Below are 23,965 nucleotides of genomic sequence, written 5' to 3'. Positions count from 1 at the left end.
GTATGAGGGGGGTACGGGACACTGTATGAGGGGGCACGGGACACTGTATGAGGGGGGTACGGGACACTGTATGAGGGGGGTACGGGACACTGTATGAGGGGGCACGGGACACTGTATGGGGGGGGCACGGGACACTGTATGAGGGGGTATGGGACACTGTATGAGGAGGCACGGGACACTGTATGGGGGGGCACGGGACACTGTATGAGGGGGCACGGGACACTGTATGGGGGGGCACGGGACACTGTATGAGGGGGGTACGGGACACTGTATGAGGGGGGGTACGGGACACTGTATGAGGGGGGGGGTACGGGACACTGTATGAGGGGGGTACGGGGACACTGTATGAGGGGGGTACGGGACACTGTATGAGGAGGCACGGGACACTGTATGAGGGGGGTACGGGACACTGTATGGGGGGGGGGCACGGGACACTGTATGAGGAGGCACGGGACACTGTATGAGGGGGGTACGGGACACTGTATGAGGGGGCACGGGACACTGTATGGGGGGGGGCACGGGACACTGTATGAGGGGGTATGGGACACTGTATGAGGAGGCACGGGACACTGTATGGGGGGGGGCACGGGACACTGTATGAGGGGGCACGGGACACTGTATGGGGGGGCACGGGACACTGTATGAGGGGGGTACGGGACACTGTATGAGGGGGGGTACGGGACACTGTATGAGGGGGGGGTACGGGACACTGTATGAGGGGGGTACGGGACACTGTATGAGGGGGGTACGGGACACTGTATGAGGAGGCACGGGACACTGTATGGGGGGGGGGGGCACGGGACACTGTATGAGGGGGTACGGGACACTGTATGTACAGAAAACCTCCCAGCATGCCCCTCTCCAGTAGGACACAATGCTCCTGCACCTCGCTCTGTATGGCTGCCAGGGGAAGGGATAAGACAGCAACAGAGTATTGTGTCCTCCTGGAGAGTGGCTCATGGTGGCAGGCATGATGTGGTGTAGGCTATAGCAGGGATGGGGAACTACACATCCCAGCATGCCCTGCAACCGTTTTAACATGGCCAAATAGCAAAACTGTAGCAGGGCATGCTGGGAGGTGTAGTTCCACACCAGCTGGAGGGCTGTAGCAGCGGTCACTCCTTAGTCAGGGACACATTGTAAATGACCCGTGGGTCTGTGCGGAGACCTGGAGCACAGGGGGGAACCACTGGCTATAGGAGAGGATAACGCTGATTGGTTGCTATGGGCAACCTGCTGTCACTGGGTCCTCTCCGCTATACACAGGCGCACCTGCCCCGCCTCTTCCTACCATAAAGCCCGCCCCCTCCAGCACTCGGACCCGCCTCCACCACCATTAGGCCCCGCCTCCCCCGCACGCGCTATGTCTTTCCCTCATCCCCAGCACAGCCCTTACGTCATACCGGCCCCGCCCTATGAGGGAAGGGCACTGCATAGTACCGCCCACATGGGCGTCTCCCTGCTCTCCCCGGTGTGACATGGACGCACTGAAATCTGCCGGTAAAGCTATTCTACGGAGCCCGAGCATCGCCCGGCACACCCGCCGGGTCACCCGCCACCAGAGTAAGAGGAGGCCGGGGGTGACTGGTGCGGGATACGGGGAGCAGAGGGGGGGACAGGTGCCGGATACGGGGAGAAGAGGGGGGGACAGGTGCGGGATACGGGGAGCAGAGGGGGGGACAGGTGCCGGATACGGGGAGCAGAGGGGGGGACAGGTGCGGGATACGGGGAGCAGAGGGGGGGACAGGTGCCGGATACGGGGAGCAGAGGGGGGGACAGGTGCGGGATACGGGGAGCAGAGGGGGTGACTGGTGCGGGATACGGGGAGCAGAGGGGGGGACAGGTGCGGGATACGGGGAGCAGAGGGGGGGACTGGTGCGGGATACGGGGAGCAGAGGGGGGGACAGGTGCCGGATACGGGGAGCAGAGGGGGGGACAGGTGCGGGATACGGGGAGCAGAGGGGGGGACTGGTGCGGGATACGGGGAGCAGAGGGGGGGACAGGTGCCGGATACGGGGAGCAGAGGGGGGGACAGGTGCGGGATACGGGGAGCAGAGGGGGGGACTGGTGCGGGATACGGGGAGCAGAGGGGGGATACGGGGAGCAGAGTGGGGGACAGGTGACGGATACGGGGAGCAGAGGGGGGGGGACAGGTGCCGGATACGGGGAGCAGAGGGGGGGACAGGTGCCGGATACGGGGAGCAGAGGGGGGACTGGTGCGGGATACGGGGAGCAGAGGGGGGACTGGTGCGGGATACGGGGAGCAGAGGGGGGGACTGGTGCGGGATACGGGGAGCAGAGGGGGGATACGGGGAGCAGAGTGGGGGACAGGTGCCGGATACGGGGAGCAGAGTGGGGGACAGGTGACGGATACGGGGAGCAGAGGGGGGGGGGTGCCGGATACGGGGAGCAGAGGGGGGGACAGGTGCCGGATACGGGGAGCAGAGGGGGGGACAGGTGCCGGAAACGGGGAGCAGAGGGGGGACTGGTGCGGGATACGGGGAGCAGAGGGGGATACGGGGAGCAGAGTGGGGGACAGGTGCCGGATACGGGGAGCAGAGGGGGGGACAGGTGCCGGATACGGGGAGCAGAGGGGGGGACTGGTGGGGGATACGGAGAGCGGGGGTGGGGGGGACAGGTGCGGGATACGGGGAGCAGAGGGGGTGACTGGTGCGGGATACGGGGAGCAGAGGGGTGACTGGTGCGGGATACGGGGAGCAGAGGGGGGGACTGGTGCGGGATACGGGGAGCAGAGTGGGGGACAGGTGCCGGATACGGGGAGCAGAGTGGGGGACAGGTGCCGGATACGGGGAGCAGAGGGGGGGACAGGTGCCGGATACGGGGAGCAGAGGGGGGGACTGGTGGGGGATACGGAGGGTGGGGGGGACAGGTGCGGGATACGGGGAGCAGAGGGGGTGACTGGTGCGGGAGACGGGGAGCAGAGGGGGGACTGGTGCGGGATACGGGGAGCAGAGGGGGGACAGGTGCCAGATACGGGGAGCAGAGGGGGGGACAGGTGCCGGATACGGGGAGCAGAGGGGGGGACTGGTGGGGGATACGGAGAGTGGGGGTGGGGGGACAGGTGGGGGATACGGGGAGCAGTGGTTGACAGGTGGGGGATACGGGGAGCAGAGGGGGTGACTGGTGCAGGGGACGGGGAGCAGAGGGGGGACAGGTGCGGGATACGGGGAGCGGGGGTGGGGGGGACAGGTGGGGGATACGGGGAGCAGCGGGGGACAGGTGGGGGATACGGGGAGCAGAGGGGGTTACTGGTGCGGGATACGGGGCGCAGAGGGGGGACAGGTGCGGGATACGGGGCGCAAAGGGGGGACAGGTGCCGGATACGGGGAGCAGAGGGGGGACAGGTGCCGGATTCGGGGAGCAGAGGGGGTGACTGGTGCGGGATACGGGGGCAGAGGGGGTGACTGGTGCGGGATATGGGGAGCAGAGGGGGGGACATGTGGGGGATACGGGGAGCAGAGGGGGGACAGGTGCCGGATACGGGGAGCAGAGGGGGGGACTGGTGCCGGATACGGGGAGCAGAGGGGGGGACTGGTGTGGGATACGGGGAGCAGCGGGGGACTGGTGCGGGATATGGGGAGCAGGGGGGGAACAGGTGCCGGATACGGAGAGCGGGGGTGGAGGGAACAGGTGCTGGATACGGGGAGCAGCGGGGGACTGGTGCTGGATTTGGGGAGCAGAGGGGGGGACTGGTGCCGGATACGGAGAGCAGAGGGGGTGACTGGTGCGGGATACGGGGAGCAGAGGGGGAGACTGGTGGGGGATACGGGGAGCAGGGGGGGACAGGTGCCGGATACGGGGAGAGGGGGTGAGGGGGACAGGTGGGGGATACGGGGAGCAGACGGGGGACAGGTGCCGGGGACGGGGAGCAGAGGGGGACTGGTGCTGGATACGGGGAGCAGAGGGGGGGACTGGTGCCGGATACGGAGAGCGGGGGTGGGGGGGACATGTGGGGGATACGGGGAGCAGAGGGGGGATACGGGGAGCAGAGGGGGGGACAGGTGCCGGATACGGGGAGCAGAGGGGGTGACTGGTGTGGGATACGGGGTGCAGAGGGGTGGACAGGTGGGGGATACGGGGAGAGGGGGTGGGGGATACGGGGAGCAGAGGGGGGGACTGGTGGGGGATACGGAGGGTGGGGGGGGACAGGTGCGGGATACGGGGAGCAGAGGGGGTGACTGGTGCGGGATATGGGGAGTAGAGGGGGGGACATGTGGGGGATACGGGGAGCAGAGGGGGGACAGGTGCCGGATACGGGGAGCAGAGGGGGGGACTGGTGCCTGAGACGGGGAGCAGAGGGGGACTGGTGCGGGATATGGGGAGCAGGGGGGGGACAGGTGCCAGATACGGAGAGCGGGGGTGGGGGAACAGGTGCGGGATACGGGGAGCAGACGGGGGACAGGTGCTGGATACGGGGAGCAGCGGGGGACTGGTGCTGGATACGGGGAGCAGAGGGGTGGACTGGTGCCAGATACGGAGAGCAGAGGGGGTGACTGGTGCGGGATACGGGGAGCAGAGGGGGGGACTGGTGGGGGATACGGGGAGCAGGGGGGGGACAGGTGCCGGATAGGGGGTGAGGGGGACAGGTGGGGGATTCGGGGAGCAGACGGGGGACAGGTGCCGGGGACGGGGAGCAGAGGGGGACTGGTGCTGGATACGGGGAGCAGAGGGGTGGACTGGTGCCGGATACGGAGAGCGGGGGTGTGGGGGGGACATGTGGGGGATACGGGGAGCAGAGGGGGGGACAGGTGCCGGATTCGGGGAGCAGAGGGGGTGACTGGTGCGGGATACGGGGAGCAGAGGGGGGGACTGGTGGGGGATACGGGGAGCAGGGGGGGGGACAGGTGCCGGATATGGGGAGAGGGGGTGGGGGGGACAGGTGGGGGATACAGGGAGCAGACGGGGGACAGGTGCCGGATACGGGGAGCAGAGGGGGACTGGTGCTGGATACGGGGAGCAGAGGGGGGACTGTTGCCGGATACGGAGAGCGGGGATGGGGGGGACATGTGGGGGATACGGGGAGCAGAGGGGGGATACTGGTAGCAGAGTGGGGGACTGGTGCGGGATACGGGGAGCAGAGGGGGAGGACAGGTGCGGGATACGGGGAGCAGAGGGGGGGACTGGTGGGGGATACGGGGAGCAGGGGGGGACAGGTGCCGGATGCGGGGAGAGGGGGTGAGGGGGACAGGTGGGGGATTCGGGGAGCAGACGGGGGACAGGTGCCGGGGACGGGGAGCAGAGGGGGTGACTGGTGCGGGATACGGGGAGCAGAGGGGGGGACTGGTGGGGGATACGGGGAGCAGAGGGGGGGACAGGTGCCGGATACGGGGAGCGGGGGGACAGGTGGGGGATACGGGAAGCAGACGGGGGACAGGTGCCGGATACGGGGAGCAGAGGGGGGGACTGGTGCCAGATACGGAGAGCGGGGGTGGGGGGGGACATGTGGGGGATACGGGGAGCAGAGGGGGGGACTGGTGCGGGATACGTAGAGCAGATGGGGGGACTGGTGTGGGATAGGGGAGCAGAGGGGGAGACAGGTGCCGGATACGGGGGACAGGTGGGGGATACGGGGAGCAGACGGGGGACAGGTGCCGGATACAGGGAGCAGAGGGGGACTGGTGCTGGGGACGGGGAGCAGAGGGGGGGACTGGTGCGGGATACGGGGAGTAGAGGGGGGGACTGGTGCGGGATATGGGGAGCAGAGGGGGGGATACGGGGAGCAGAGGGGGAGACTGGTGGGGAATACAGGGAGCAGAGGACGGAACTGTTGGGGGATATGGGGAGACTGGTCTGGGAAATGGGGAGCAGAGGGGGGACTGGTGGGGGATACAGGGAGCAGAGGGGGGACTGGTGGGGGATACGGGGAGCAGAGGGGGGGACTGGTGGGGGATAAGGGGAGCAGAGGGGGGGACAAGTGCGGGATACGGGGAGCAGAGGGGGGGACTGGTGCAGGATACAGGGAGCAGAGAGGGGGACTGGTGCGGGATAGGGGAGCAGAGGGGGGACAGGTGCCGGATACGGGGAGTGGGGGTGGGGGATACAGGGAGCAGACGGGGGACAGGTGCCGGATACGGGGAGCAGAGGGGTACTGGTGCTGGATACGGGGAGCAGAGGGGGGGACTGGTGCCGGATACGGAGAGCGGGGGTGGGGGGGACATGTGGGGGATACGGGGAGCAGAGGGGGGACAGGCGCCGGTTACGGGGAGCAGAGGGGAGGACTGGTGCGGGATACGGGGAGCAGAGGGAGGGACTGGTGCGGGATAGGGGAGCAGAGGGGGGGGACAGGTGCCGGATACGGGGAGCGGGGGTGGGGGGGGGACAGGTGGGGGATACGGGGATCAGACGGGGGACAGGTGCCGGATACGGGGAGCAGAGGGGGACTGGTGCCGGATACGGGGAGCAGAGGGGAAACTGGTGCGGGATACGGGGAGTAGAGGGGGGGACTGGTGCGGGATATGGGGAGCAGAGGGGGGCGATACAGGGAGCAGAGGGCGGATACGGGGAGCAGAGGGGGGAGACTGGTGGGGGATACAGGGAGCAGAGGGCGGAATTGTTGGGGGATATGGGGAGACTGGTGGGGGAAATGGGGAGCAGAGGGTGGGGATACGGGGAGAAGAGGGTGGGACTGGTGGGGGATGCCGGGAGCAGAGGGTGGGACTGGTGGGGAATGCCGGGAGCAGGGGGGGGCTGGTGGGGGATACGTTGAGCAGGGGGGATTGGTGGGGGATACGGGGAGTAGAGGGTGGGACTGGTGGGGAAACGGGGAGCAGAAGGTGGGACTTGTTGGGGATATGGGGAGCAGAGGGGGGACTGGTTGGGGATGCCTGGAGCAGAGGGGGGGACTGGTGGGGGATACAGGGAGCAGGGGGGGGACTGGTGGGGGATGCCGGGAGCAGAGGGGGGACTGGTTGGGAATATGGGGAGCAGAGGGTGGGACTGGTGGGGGATACGGGGAGCAGGGGGGGACTGGTGGGGGATACGGGTAGCAGGGGGGGACAGGTGGGGGATGCCGGGAGCTAAGGGGGGGGGGACTGGTGGGAGATACGGGGAGCAGAGGGTGGGACTGGTGGGCGATGCCGGGAGCAGAGGGTTGGACTGGTGGGGGATACCGGAAGCAGGGGGGGACTGGTGGGGGAAACGGGGAGCAGGGGGGATTGGTGGGGATACGGGGAGCAGAGGGTGGGACTGGTGGGGAAACGGGGAGCAGAGGGTGGGACTTGTTGGGGATATGGGGAGCAGAGGGGGGACTGGTTGGGGATGCCTGGAGCAGAGGGGGGGACTGGTGGGGGATACAGGGAGCAGGGGGGGGACTGGTGGGGGATGCCGGGAGCAGAGGGGGGGACTGGTTGGGGATATGGGGAGCAGAGGGTGGGACTGGTGGGGGATACGGGGAGCAGGGGGGGACTGGTGGGGGATATGGGGAGCAGAGGGGGGGACTGGTGGGGGATACGGGGACAGGTGGGGGATGCCGGGAGCAGAGGGGGGGGGGGGACTGGGGGGGATACGGGGAGCAGAGGGGGGACTGGTGGGGGATACGGGGAGCAGAGGGGGGGACTGGTGGGGGATACGGGGAGCGGAAAGCCCCAGCGCAGAGCATCGGCTCCCTCATAGAGAGGGGCAGGTTGGAAGGTATAGCAGCGATACTCTGCAGCACATACAGTGACGGAACGTTCTGCATTCTGTGTCTTTTCAGAGCTGCCGGAGAACTGGACGGATTCGCAGGAAGCGCTGCTGGAGGGAGTTATCTTCCACCTGAAGTACATGGGCATGACGCTGGTAGAGACGCCTAAAGGCGAGGAAATGGCAGCTGCCGCCATACGCCGCATCATCACCATGGTAACAGTGCAGATACACTATAATATTGGGTCTATGTACTAAACCAATCGGCTCCTAACTGCATCATTACAGGCTGGCCGGAGCTGATTGGCTAATCCCTCATCCCCATTGGAGGCTTAGTACATAGTGAGACATCCTAGGCATTCTACCTGGGGTCAGTATGGTGAGACGTTACCTGGGGAACGGCCGGGGTAATGGCGAGAAATTCATATGTATAATAAACCGACACGTTAATAGCCCCATAGTGTATAATACTCTGTGTATAATAGCCCCATACGTGTATAATGATCTGTGTATAATAGCCCCATACGTGTATAATAATCTGTGTATAATAGCCCCATACGTGTATAATACTCTGTGTATAATAGCCCCATACGTGTATAATAATCTGTGTATAATAGCCCCATACCCGTATAATAACCTGTGTATAATAGCCCCATACGTGTATAATACTCTGTGTATAATAGCCCCATACGTGTATAATACTCTGTGTATAATAGCCCCATACGTGTATAATACTCTGTGTATAATAACCCCATACGTGTATAATAATCTGTGTATAATAGCCCCATAAGTGTATAATACTCTGTGTATAATAGCCCCATACGTGTATAATACTCTGTGTATAATAACCCCATACGTGTATAATAATCTGTGTATAATAGCCCCATACCCGTATAATAATCTGTGTATAATAGCCCCATACGTGTATAATACTCTGTGTATAATAGCCCCATACGTGTATAATAATCTGTGTATAATAGCCCCATACGTGTATAATAATCTGTGTATAATAGCCCCATACATGTATAATACTCTGTGTATAATAGCCCCATACGTGTATAATACTCTGTGTATAATAGCCCCATACGTGTATAATACTCTGTGTATAATAACCTGTGTATAATAATCTGTGTATAATAGCCCCATACGTGTATAATACTCTGTGTATAATAACCCCATACGTGTATAATAATCTGTGTATAATAGCCCCATACGTGTACTCTGTGTATAATAGCCCCATACGTGTATAATACTCTGTGTATAATAGCCCCATACGTGTATAATAATCTGTGTATAATAGCCCCATACGTGTATAATAACCTGTGTGTAATAGCCCCATACGTGTATAATACTCTGTGTATAATAGCCCCATACCCGTACAATAATCTGTGTATATAGCCCCATACCCGTATAATAACCTGTGTATAATAGCCCCCATACGTGTATAAATAAATCTGTTGTATAATAGGCCCCCATACGTGTATAATACTCTGTGTATAATAGCCCCATACCTGTATAATAATCTGTGTATAATAGCCCCATACGTGTATAATAACCTGTGTGTAATAGCCAGATAAATGTATAATAATCTGTGTATAATAGCCCCATACGTGTATAATACTCTGTGTATAATAGCCCCATACGTGTATAATAATCTGTGTATAATAGCCCCCATACGTGTATAATAACCTGTGTATAATAGCCCCATACCCGTATAATAATCTGTGTATAATAGCCCCATACGTGTATAATAATCTGTGTATAATAGCCCCATACCTGTATAATACTCTGTGTATAATAGCCCCATACCCGTATAATAATCTGTGTATAATAGCCCCATACGTGTATAATAATCTGTGTATAATAGCCCCATACGTGTATAATAATCTGTGTATAATAGCCCCATACCCGTATAATAATCTGTGTATAATAGCCCCATACGTGTATAATAATCTGTGTATAATAGCCCCATACGTGTATAATAATCTGTGTATAATAGCCCCATACCTGTAATAATACTCTGTGTATAATAGCCCCATACGTGTATAATAACCTGTGTATAATAGCCCCATACCCGTATAATAACCTGTGTATAATAGCCCCATACCCGTATAATAATCTGTGTTATAATATCCCCATACGTGTATAATAATCTGTGTATAATAGCCCCATACCTGTATAATACTCTGTGTATAATAGCCCCATACCCGTATAATAACCTGTGTATAATAGCCCCATACCCGTATAATAATCTGTGTATAATAGCCCCATACGTGTATAATAATCTGTGTATAATAGCCCCATACCCGTATAATAATCTGTGTATAATAACCCCATACCCGTATAATAATCTGTGTATAATAGCCCCATACGTGTATAATACTCTGTGTATAATAGCCCCATACCCGTATAATAACCTGTGTATAATAGCCCCATACCCGTATAATAATCTGTGTATAATAGCCCCATACGTGTATAATACTCTGTGTATAATAGCCCCATACGTGTATAATAATCTGTGTATAATAGCCCATACCCGTATAATAATCTGTGTATAATAGCCCCATACGTGTATAATAATCTGTGTATAATAACCCCATACGTGTTATAATAATCTGTGTATAATAGCCCCATACGTGTATAATAATCTGTGTATAATAGCCCCATACCCGTATAATAATCTGTGTATAATAGCCCCATACCCGTATAATAAACCTGTGTATAATAGCCCCATACGTGTATAATAATCTGTGTATAATAGCCCCATACGTGTATAATAATCTGTGTATAATAGCCCCATACCCGTACAATAATCTGTGTATAATAGCCCCATACGTGTATAATACTCTGTGTATAATAGCCCCATACGTGTATAATAATCTGTGTATAATAGCCCCATACGTGTATAATAATCTGTGTAATAATAGCCCCATACGTGTATAATAATCTGTGTATAATAGCCCCCATACGTGTATAATAATCTGTGTATAATAGCCCCATACGTGTATAATAATCTGTGTATAATAGCCCCATACGTGTATAATACTCTGTGTATAATAGCCCCATACCCGTATAATAACCTGTGTATAATAGCCCCATACGTGTATAATAATCTGTGTATAATAGCCCCATACGTGTAATAATACTCTGTGTATAATAGCCCCATACGTGTATAATAATCTGTGTATAATAGCCCCATACCCGTATAATAATCTGTGTATAATAGCCCCATACGTGTATAATAATCTGTGTATAATAACCCCATACGTGTATAATAATCTGTGTATAATAGCCCCATACGTGTATAATAATCTGTGTATAATAGCCCCATACCCGTATAATAATCTGTGTATAATAGCCCCATACCCGTATAATAACCTGTGTATAATAGCCCCATACGTGTATAATAATCTGTGTATAATAGCCCCATACGTGTATAATACTCTGTGTATAATAGCCCCATACGTGTATAATAATCTGTGTATAATAGCCCCATACGTGTATAATACTCTGTGTATAATAGCCCCATACCCGTATAATAACCTGTGTATAATAGCCCCATACGTGTATAATAATCTGTGTATAATAGCCCCATACGTGTATAATAATCTGTGTATAATAGCCCCATACGTGTATAATACTCTGTGTATAATAGCCCCATACGTGTATAATAATCTGTGTATAATAGCCCCATACGTGTATAATAATCTGTGTATAATAGCCCCATACCCGTATAATAATCTGTGTATAATAGCCCCATACGTGTATAATAACCTGTGTATAATAGCCCCATACGTGTATAATACTCTGTGTATAATAGCCCCATACGTGTATAATAATCTGTGTATAATAGCCCCATACGTGTATAATAATCTGTGTATAATAGCCCCATACGTGTATAATAATCTGTGTATAATAGCCCCATACCCGTATAATAATCTGTGTATAATAGCCCCATACGTGTATAATACTCTGTGTATAATAGCCCCATACGTGTATAATAATCTGTGTATAATAGCCCCATACGTGTATAATAATCTGTGTATAATAACCCCATACGTGTATAATAATCTGTGTATAATAGCCCCATACGTGTATAATAATCTGTGTATAATAGCCCCATACGTGTATAATAATCTGTGTATAATAGCCAGATACGTGTATAATAATCTGTGTATAATAGCCAGATACGTGTATAATAACCTGTGTATAATAGCCCCATACGTGTATAATAATCTGTGTATAATAGCCCCATACGTGTATAATAATCTGTGTATAATAGCCCCATACGTGTATAAACCTCTGTGTATAATAGCCCCATACGTGTATAATACTCTGTGTATAATAGCCCCATACGTGTATAATAACCTGTGTATAATAGCCCCATACGTGTATAATAATCTGTGTATAATAGCCCCATACGTGTATAATACTCTGTGTATAATAACCCCATACGTGTATAATAATCTGTGTATAATAGCCCCATACGTGTATAATAATCTGTGTATAATAGCCCCATACGTGTATAATACTCTGTGTATAATAGCCCCATACGTGTATAATAACCTGTGTATAATAACCCCATACGTGTATAATAATCTGTGTATAATAGCCCCATACGTGTATAATACTCTGTGTATAATAGCCCCATACCTGTATAATACTCTGTGTATAATAGCCCCATACGTGTATAATACTCTGTGTATAATAGCCCCATACGTGTATAATACTCTGTGTATAATAGCCCCATACGTGTATAATACTCTGTGTATAATAGCCCCATACGTGTATAATACTCTGTGTATAATAGCCCCATACGTGTATAATAATCTGTGTATAATAGCCCCATACGTGTATAATAACCTGTGTGTAATAGCCCCATACGTGTATAATACTCTGTGTGTAATAGCCCCATACGTGTATAATAATCTGTGTATAATAGCCCCATACCCGTATAATAATCTGTGTATAATAGCCCCATACGTGTATAATACTCTGTGTATAATAGCCCCATACGTGTATAATAATCTGTGTATAATAGCCCCATACGTGTATAATAATCTGTGTATAATAGCCCCATACCCGTATAATAACCTGTGTATAATAGCCCCATACGTGTATAATAATCTGTGTATAATAGCCCCATACGTGTATAATAATCTGTGTATAATAGCCTGTGTATAATACTCTGTGTATAATAGCCCCATACGTGTATAATAATCTGTGTATAATAACCCCATACGTGTATAATAATCTGTGTATAATAGCCCCATACGTGTATAATACTCTGTGTATAATAGCCCCATACGTGTATAATAATCTGTGTATAATAGCCCCATACGTGTATAATAACCTGTGTATAATAGCCCCATACCCGTATAATACTCTGTGTATAATAGCCCCATACGTGTATAATAATCTGTGTATAATAGCCCCATACGTGTATAATAACCTGTGTATAATAGCCCCATACCCGTATAATAATCTGTGTATAATAGCCCCATACGTGTATAATAATCTGTGTATAATAGCCCCATACGTGTATAATAATCTGTGTATAATAGCCCCATACGTGTATAATACTCTGTGTATAATAGCCCCATACGTGTATAATAATCTGTGTATAATAGCCCCATACGTGTATAATAATCTGTGTATAATAGCCCCATACGTGTATAATAACCTGTGTATAATAGCCCCATACGTGTATAATAATCTGTGTATAATAGCCCCATACGTGTATAATACTCTGTGTATAATAGCCCCATACGTGTATAATAATCTGTGTATAATAGCCCCATACCCGTATAATAATCTGTGTATAATAGCCCCATACCCGTATAATAATCTGTGTATAATAGCCCCATACCCGTATAATAATCTGTGTATAATAGCCCCATACGTGTATAATAATCTGTGTATAATAGCCCCATACCTGTATAATACTCTGTGTATAATAGCCCCATACGTGTATAATAACCTGTGTATAATAGCCCCATACCCGTATAATAATCTGTGTATAATAGCCCCATACGTGTATAATAATCTGTGTATAATAGCCCCATACGTGTATAATAATCTGTGTATAATAGCCCCGTACCCGTATAATAATCTGTGTATAATAACCCCATACGTGTATAATAATCTGTGTATAATAGCCCCATACCCGTATAATAACCTGTGTATAATAGCCCCATACCCGTATAATAACCTGTGTATAATAGCCCCATACCCGTATAATAATCTGTGTATAATAGCCCCATACGTGTATAATAATCTGTGTATAATAGCCCCATACCTGTATAATAACCTGTGTATAATAGCCCCATACCTGTATAATAACCTGTGTATAATAGCCCCATACCCGTATAATAATCTGTGTATAATAGCCCCATACGTGTATAATACTCTGTGTATAATAGCCCCATACCCGTATAATAACCTGTGTATAATAGCCCCATACCTTTATAATAATCTGTGTATAATAGCCCCATACGTGTATAATAATCTGTGTATAATAGCCCCATACCTGTATAATAATCTGTGTATAATAGCCCCATACGTGTATAATAATCTGTGTATAATAGCCCCATACGTGTATAATACTCTGTGTATAATAGCCCCATACGTGTATAATAATCTGTGTATAATAGCCCCATACCCGTATAATAATCTGTGTATAATAGCCCCATACCCGTATAATAATCTGTGTATAATAGCCCCATACGTGTATAATAATCTGTGTATAATAGCCCCATACCCGTATAATACTCTGTGTATAATAGCCCCATACCCGTATAATAATCTGTGTATAATAGCCCCATACGTGTATAATAATCTGTGTATAATAGCCCCATACCCGTATAATAATCTGTGTATAATAGCCCCATATGTGTATAATAATCTGTGTATAATAGCCCCATACGTGTATAATAATCTGTGTATAATAGCCCCATACCCGTATAATAATCTGTGTATAATAGCCCCATACGTGTATAATAATCTGTGTATAATAGCCCCATACGTGTATAATAATCTGTGTATAATAGCCCCATACGTGTATAATAATCTGTGTATAATAGCCCCATACCCGTATAATAATCTGTGTATAATAGCCCCATACGTGTATAATAATCTGTGTATAATAGCCCCATACGTGTATAATAATCTGTGTATAATAGCCCCATACGTGTATAATAATCTGTGTATAATAGCCCCATACGTGTATAATAATCTGTGTATAATAGCCCCATACCCGTATAATACTCTGTGTATAATAGCCCCATACCCGTATAATAATCTGTGTATAATAGCCCCATACGTGTATAATAATCTGTGTATAATAGCCCCATACCCGTATAATAATCTGTGTATAATAGCCCCATATGTGTATAATAATCTGTGTATAATAGCCCCATACGTGTATAATAATCTGTGTATAATAGCCCCATACCCGTATAATAATCTGTGTATAATAGCCCCATACGTGTATAATAATCTGTGTATAATAGCCCCATACGTGTATAATAATCTGTGTATAATAGCCCCATACGTGTATAATAATCTGTGTATAATAGCCCCATACCCGTATAATAATCTGTGTATAATAGCCCCATACGTGTATAATAATCTGTGTATAATAGCCCCATACGTGTATAATAATCTGTGTATAATAGCCCCATACGTGTATAATAATCTGTGTATAATAGCCCCATACGTGTATAATAATCTGTGTATAATAGCCCCATACCCGTATAATAATCTGTGTATAATAGCCCCATACCCGTATAATAATCTGTGTATAATAGCCCCATATGTGTATAATAATCTGTGTATAATAGCCCCATACCCGTATAATAATCTGTGTATAATAGCCCCATACGTGTATAATAATCTGTGTATAATAGCCCCATACGTGTATAATAATCTGTGTATAATAGCCCCATACCCGTATAATAATCTGTGTATAATAGCCCCATACCCGTATAATACTCTGTGTATAATAGCCCCATACGTGTATAATAATCTGTGTATAATAGCCCCATACCCGTATAATAATCTGTGTATAATAGCCCCATATGTGTATAATAATCTGTGTATAATAGCCCCATACGTGTATAATAATCTGTGTATAATAGCCCCATACGTGTATAATACTCTGTGTATAATAGCCCCATACGTGTATAATACTCTGTGTATAATAACCCCATACGTGTATAATAATCTGTGTATAATAGCCCCATACGTGTATAATACTCTGTGTATAATAGCCCCATACCTGTATAAAAACCTGTGTATAATAGCCCCATACGTGTATAATAATCTGTGTATAATAGCCCGTGTATAATAATCTGTGTATAATAGCCCCATACCCGTATAATAATCTGTGTATAATAGCCCCATACGTGTATAATAATCTGTGTATAATAGCCCCATACGTGTATAATAATCTGTGTATAATAGCCCCATACGTGTATAATAACCTGTGTATAATAGCCCCATACGTGTATAATAATCTGTGTATAATAGCCCCATACCCGTATAATAATCTGTGTATAATAGCCCCATACCCGTATAATAATCTGTGTATAATAGCCCCATACGTGTATAATAATCTGTGTATAATAGCCCCATACCCGTATAATACTCTGTGTATAATAGCCCCATACCCGTATAATAATCTGTGTATAATAGCCCCATACGTGTATAATAATCTGTGTATAATAGCCCCATACCCGTATAATAATCTGTGTATAATAGCCCCATATGTGTATAATAATCTGTGTATAATAGCCCCATACGTGTATAATAATCTGTGTATAATAGCCCCATACCCGTATAATAATCTGTGTATAATAGCCCCATACGTGTATAATAATCTGTGTATAATAGCCCCATACGTGTATAATAATCTGTGTATAATAGCCCCATACGTGTATAATAATCTGTGTATAATAGCCCCATACGTGTATAATAATCTGTGTATAATAGCCCCATACCCGTATAATAATCTGTGTATAATAGCCCCATACGTGTATAATAATCTGTGTATAATAGCCCCATACGTGTATAATAATCTGTGTATAATAGCCCCATACGTGTATAATAATCTGTGTATAATAGCCCCATACGTGTATAATAATCTGTGTATAATAGCCCCATACCCGTATAATAATCTGTGTATAATAGCCCCATACCCGTATAATAATCTGTGTATAATAGCCCCATATGTGTATAATAATCTGTGTATAATAGCCCCATACGTGTATAATAATCTGTGTATAATAGCCCCATACGTGTATAATAATCTGTGTATAATAGCCCCATACGTGTATAATAATCTGTGTATAATAGCCCCATACCCGTATAATAATCTGTGTATAATAGCCCCATATGTGTATAATAATCTGTGTATAATAGCCCCATACGTGTATAATAATCTGTGTATAATAGCCCCATACGTGTATAATACTCTGTGTATAATAGCCCCATACGTGTATAATAATCTGTGTATAATAGCCCCATACGTGTATAATACTCTGTGTATAATAGCCCCATACGTGTATAATAATCTGTGTATAATAGCCCCATACGTGTATAATAATCTGTGTATAATAGCCCCATACGTGTATAATAATCTGTGTATAATAGCCCCATATGTGTATAATAATCTGTGTATAATAGCCCCATACCTGTATAATACTCTGTGTATAATAGCCCCATACGTGTATAATAATCTGTGTATAATAGCCCCATACGTGTATAATAATCTGTGTATAATAGCCCCATACGTGTATAATAATCTGTGTATAATAGCCCCATATGTGTATAATAACCTGTGTATAATAGCCCCATACGTGTATAATACTCTGTGTATAATAACCCCATACGTGTATAATACTCTGTGTATAATAGCCCCATACCTGTATAAAAACCTGTGTATAATAGCCCCATACGTGTATAATAATCTGTGTATAATAACCCGTGTATAATAATCTGTGTATAATAGCCCCATACGTGTATAATAATCTGTGTATAATAGCCCCATACGTGTATAATAATCTGTGTATAATAACCCCATACGTGTATAATAACCTGTGTATAATAGCCCCATACGTGTATAATAATCTGTGTATAATAGCCCCATACCCGTATAATAATCTGTGTATAATAGCCCCATACGTGTATAATAATCTGTGTATAATAACCCCATACGTGTATAATAATCTGTGATAATAGCCCCATACCCGTATAAAAACCTGTGTATAATAGCCCCATACGTGTATAATAATCTGTGTATAATAGCCCCATACGTGTATAATAATCTGTGTATAATAGCCCCATACGTGTATAATAACCTGTGTATAATAGCCCCATACGTGTATAATAATCTGTGTATAATAGCCCCATACGTGTATAATAATCTGTGTATAATAGCCCCATACGTGTATAATAATCTGTGTATAATAGCCCCATATGTGTATAATAATCTGTGTATAATAGCCCCATACGTGTATAATAATCTGTGTATAATAGCCCCATACGTGTATAATAATCTGTGTATAATAACCCCATACGTGTATAATAATCTGTGATAATAGCCCCATACCCGTATAAAAACCTGTGTATAATAGCCCCATACGTGTATAATAATCTGTGTATAATAGCCCCATACGTGTATAATAATCTGTGTATAATAGCCCCATACGTGTATAATAACCTGTGTATAATAGCCCCATACGTGTATAATAATCTGTGTATAATAGCCCCATACGTGTATAATAATCTGTGTATAATAGCCCCATACGTGTATAATAATCTGTGTATAATAGCCCCATATGTGTATAATAATCTGTGTATAATAGCCCCATACCCGTATAATAATCTGTGTATAATAGCCCCATACGTGTATAATACTCTGTGTATAATAGCCCCATACCCGTATAATAATCTGTGTATAATAGCCCCATACCCGTATAATAATCTGTGTATAATAGCCCCATATGTGTATAATAATCTGTGTATAATAGCCCCATACGTGTATAATAATCTGTGTATAATAGCCCCATACCTGTATAATAATCTGTGTATAATAGCCCCATACGTGTATAATAATCTGTGTATAATAGCCCCATACCTGTATAATACTCTGTGTATAATAGCCCCATACGTGTATAATAATCTGTGTATAATAGCCCCATACGTGTATAATAACCTGTGTATAATAGCCCCATACGTGTATAATACTCTGTGTATAATAGCCCCATACCCGTATAATAATCTGTGTATAATAGCCCCATACCCGTATAATAATCTGTGTATAATAGCCCCATACCTGTATAATACTCTGTGTATAATAGCCCCATACGTGTATAATAATCTGTGTATAATAGCCCCATACGTGTATAATAACCTGTGTATAATAGCCCCATACGTGTATAATACTCTGTGTATAATAGCCCCATACCCGTATAATAATCTGTGTATAATAGCCCCATACATGTATAATACTCTGTGTATAATAGCCCCATACCCGTATAATAATCTGTGTATAATAGCCCCATACCCGTATAATAATCTGTGTATAATAGCCCCATACGTGTATAATACTCTGTGTATAATAGCCCCATACGTGTATAATACTCTGTGTATAATAGCCCCATACCCGTATAATAATCTGTGTATAATAGCCCCATACCCGTATAATAATCTGTGTATAATAGCCCCATACGTGTATAATACTCTGTGTATAATAGCCCCATATGTGTATAATAATCTGTGTATAATAGCCCCATACGTGTATAATAATCTGTGTATAATAGCCCCATACCCGTATAATAATCTGTGTATAATAGCCCCATACGTGTATAATACTCTGTGTATAATAGCCCCATACGTGTATAATACTCTGTGTATAATAGCCCCATACCTGTATAATAATCTGTGTATAATAGCCCCATACGTGTATAATAATCTGTGTATAATAGCCCCATACCCGTATAATAATCTGTGTATAATAGCCCCATACGTGTATAATACTCTGTGTATAATAGCCCCATACCCGTATAATAATCTGTGTATAATAGCCCCATACCCGTATAATAATCTGTGTATAATAGCCCCATATGTGTATAATAATCTGTGTATAATAGCCCCATACGTGTATAATAATCTGTGTATAATAGCCCCATACCTGTATAATAATCTGTGTATAATAGCCCCATACGTGTATAATAATCTGTGTATAATAGCCCCATACCTGTATAATACTCTGTGTATAATAGCCCCATACGTGTATAATAATCTGTGTATAATAGCCCCATACGTGTATAATAACCTGTGTATAATAGCCCCATACCCGTATAATAATCTGTGTATAATAGCCCCATACGTGTATAATACTCTGTGTATAATAGCCCCATACCCGTATAATAATCTGTGTATAATAGCCCCATACCCGTATAATAATCTGTGTATAATAGCCCCATACCTGTATAATACTCTGTGTATAATAGCCCCATACGTGTATAATAACCTGTGTATCATAGCCCCATACGTGTATAATACTCTGTGTATAATAGCCCCATACCTGTATAATAATCTGTGTATAATAGCCCCATACGTGTATAATAATCTGTGTATAATAGCCCCATACGTGTATAATAACCTGTGTATCATAGCCCCATACGTGTATAATACTCTGTGTATAATAGCCCCATACCCGTATAATAATCTGTGTATAATAGCCCCATACATGTATAATACTCTGTGTATAATAGCCCCATACCCGTATAATAATCTGTGTATAATAGCCCCATACCCGTATAATAATCTGTGTATAATAGCCCCATACGTGTATAATACTCTGTGTATAATAGCCCCATACGTGTATAATACTCTGTGTATAATAGCCCCATACCCGTATAATAATCTGTGTATAATAGCCCCATACCCGTATAATAATCTGTGTATAATAGCCCCATACGTGTATAATAATCTGTGTATAATAGCCCCATACGTGTATAATAATCTGTGTATAATAGCCCCATACGTGTATAATACTCTGTGTATAATAGCCCCATACGTGTATAATACTCTGTGTATAATAGCCCCATACGTGTATAATAATCTGTGTATAATAGCCCCATATGTGTATAATAATCTGTGTATAATAGCCCCATACGTGTATAATAATCTGTGTATAATAACCTGTGTATAATAGCCCCATACGTGTATAATACTCTGTGTATAATAGCCCCATACGTGTATAATACTCTGTGTATAATAGCCCCATACGTGTATAATAATCTGTGTATAATAGCCCCATACCTGTATAATAATCTGTGTATAATAGCCCCATACGTGTATAATAACCTGTGTATAATAGCCCCATACGTGTATAATAATCTGTGTATAATAGCCCCATACGTGTATAATAATCTGTGTATAATAGCCCCATACGTGTATAATAATCTGTGTATAATAGCCCCTGTGAGGTTAGCAAACTGACCGTAAGACTGTAATTATGATATTTTATTAGGTGTAGTAATTAATGTACTATTTTAGTCCGTCTGTACCCTCTTATTCTCCATAGATGTTTCTATCCCCCAAATCTGTGTGTATTTCCAGATCATATAGTATTAGGCTGTAGAACTCCACAGTAATTAATGTACATTTTAGGTCTCTTGTTCACTGCAGATGTTTCTATCCCCCATATCTGTGTGTACCATAGTATTAGATGCTGTTAAGCAAATATGGTCGGACAGGAAATACCCAGGAAAGAATTCACCAAAAGGTTATGTCCCATTACCATACTTTTGTTCCTGCTATCACAGGAGGGTGGTAGCTGAGGGACAATCTTCACAGGGGGTGATCCAATTCCCCTGCTACCAACAGGAAATGTTCACAGGGGGTAATCAGGACATAATGTAATCAGACTGTGTTTGTGTCTCTATCTTCAGTCCTTTGTGTCAATACCAGACTTAGTGGAACCGGGCACCACAGGGGGTGATCAAATTCTCCTGCTATCAACAGGAAGGTTGTCCACAGGGGGTGACCACCACACAACGTAATCAGCTGGTTATTGTTCGTTGTATTGACACTGCTCTGCATATCTCTGGCCACTTCCAGACTTTCTGGAACCGACCCCAGCAGGGGGGGGGGCAGCAGCAGTAGCTGGGAGGGGGTGATACCTGACTCTTGAATCCACCAATCAAGATCCACTGCAAGCCCACTTTCGGTTTGTGCACCGTGGGAATTGAGAAGTTTTTAAAATGACTTGCAGACAAGCCAGGAGAGAGATTTTGATGGACTGTCCTGGACTAAGAGGTTATGCTCTGTCTAGGTATCGTGTGGACTTATCTGCTATCACTGCTGTGTGGAATAAGTGATAGTTTTGTTATTTGGACTGTGATGCTACAAGGACTTTGCTACCCGATAACGTTTATATGCTACATTTGCCTCTGGTTCCTGTCTTTATCTACATGTGTGTGCTGTGATAAAAATAAACCATATTTTGGTTTCATCTGCTCAGTGTCTGAGTGATTGAGGAACCTCGTATCTTCACAGCCCCATACGTGTATAATAATCTGTGTATAATAGCCCCATACGTGTATAATAATCTGTGTGTAATAGCCCCATACCTGTATAATAATCTGTGTATAATAGCCAGATACGTGTATAATAATTTGTGTATAATAGCCCCATACGTGTATAATAATCTGTGTATAATAACCCCATACGTGTATAATAATCTGTGTATAATAGCCCCATACGTGTATAATAATCTGTGTATAATAGCCCCATACGTGTATAATAATCTGTGTATAATAGCCCCATACGTGTATAATACTCTGTGTATAATAGCCCCATACCTGTATAATAATCTGTGTATAATAGCCAGATACGTGTATAATAATTTGTGTATAATAGCCCCATACGTGTATAATAATCTGTGTATAATAACCCCATACCCGTATAATAATCTGTGTATAATAGCCCCATACGTGTATAATAATCTGTGTATAATACTCTGTGTATAATAGCCCCATACCTGTATAATAATCTGTGTATAATAGCCCCATACCCGTATAATAATCTGTGTATAATAGCCCCATACCTGTATAATAATCTGTGTATAATAGCCCCATACCCGTATAATAATCTGTGTATAATAGCCCCATACGTGTATAATAATCTGTGTATAATAGCCCCATACGTGTATAATAATCTGTGTATAATAGCCCCATACGTGTATAATAACCTGTGTGTAATAGCCCCATACGTGTATAATAATCTGTGTATAATAGCCCCATACCTGTATAATAACCTGTGTATAATAGCCCCATACCTGTATAATAATCTGTGTATAATAGCCCCATACCCGTATAATAATCTGTGTATAATAGCCCCATACGTGTATAATACTCTGTGTATAATAGCCCCATACCTGTATAATAATCTGTGTATAATAGCCCCATACCTGTATAATAATCTGTGTATAATAGCCAGATACGTGTATAATAATCTGTGTATAATAGCCCCATACGTGTATAATAATCTGTGTATAATAGCCCCATACGTGTATAATAATCTGTGTATAATAGCCCCATACGTGTATAATAACCTGTGTATAATAACCCCATACCCGTACAATAATCTGTGTATAATAGCCCCATACGTGTATAATAATCTGTGTATAATAGCCCCATACGTGTATAATAATCTGTGTATAATAGCCCCATACGTGTATAATAATCTGTGTATAATAGCCCCATACCCGTATAATAACCTGTGTATAATAGCCCCATACCCGTATAATAACCTGTGTATAATAGCCCCATACCTGTATAATAATCTGTGTATAATAGCCAGATACGTGTATAATAATCTGTGTATAATAGCCCCATACCCGTATAATAATCTGTGTATAATAGCCCCATACGTGTATAATAATCTGTGTATAATAGCCCCATACGTGTATAATAATCTGTGTATAATAGCCCCATACGTGTATAATAATCTGTGTATAATAGCCCCATACGTGTATAATGATCTGTGTATAATAGCCCCATACCCGTATAATAATCGTATAATAGCCCCATACCTGTATAATAATCTGTGTATAATAGCCCCATACCTGTATAATAATCTGTGTATAATAGCCCCATACGTGTATAATAATCTGTGTATAATAGCCCCATATGTGTATAATAATCTGTGTATAATAGCCCCATACGTGTATAATAATCTGTGTATAATAGCCCCATACCCATATAATAATCTGTGTATAATAGCCCCATACGTGTATAATAATCTGTGTATA

At 46.0% G+C, this 23,965-nt stretch overlaps 1 protein-coding gene across 3 annotated transcripts in view; it reads left to right on the top strand.

Moving 5' to 3' along the window:
* The first annotated feature begins 1,359 nt into the window (after positions 1 to 1,359).
* LOC146064938 (low density lipoprotein receptor adapter protein 1-B-like) overlaps positions 1,360 to 23,965 on the top strand; it is a 110,016-nt gene continuing 87,410 nt past the window's right edge. For 2 of the 3 annotated variants that reach the window (XM_083178980.1, XM_083178979.1), the window contains exons 1-2: positions 1,361 to 1,563; positions 7,715 to 7,857. In XM_083178980.1, coding sequence (XP_083035106.1) covers positions 1,416 to 1,563; positions 7,715 to 7,857 — 291 coding nt within the window. In that variant the 5' untranslated portion in view covers positions 1,361 to 1,415. Of the gene's footprint in view, positions 1,564 to 7,714; positions 7,858 to 23,965 lie in introns of all 3 variants that reach the window. The other variant, XM_083178981.1, reaches the window with a different exon arrangement.

This window comes from Crinia signifera, chromosome 3 (assembly GCF_055691185.1).
Source record: "Crinia signifera chromosome 3, ASM5569118v1, whole genome shotgun sequence".
Classification (NCBI taxonomy): Eukaryota; Metazoa; Chordata; class Amphibia; order Anura; family Myobatrachidae; genus Crinia; species Crinia signifera.
Note: the sequence above shows the minus strand (reverse complement) of the source record. Positions and strands in the feature narration are given on the sequence as shown.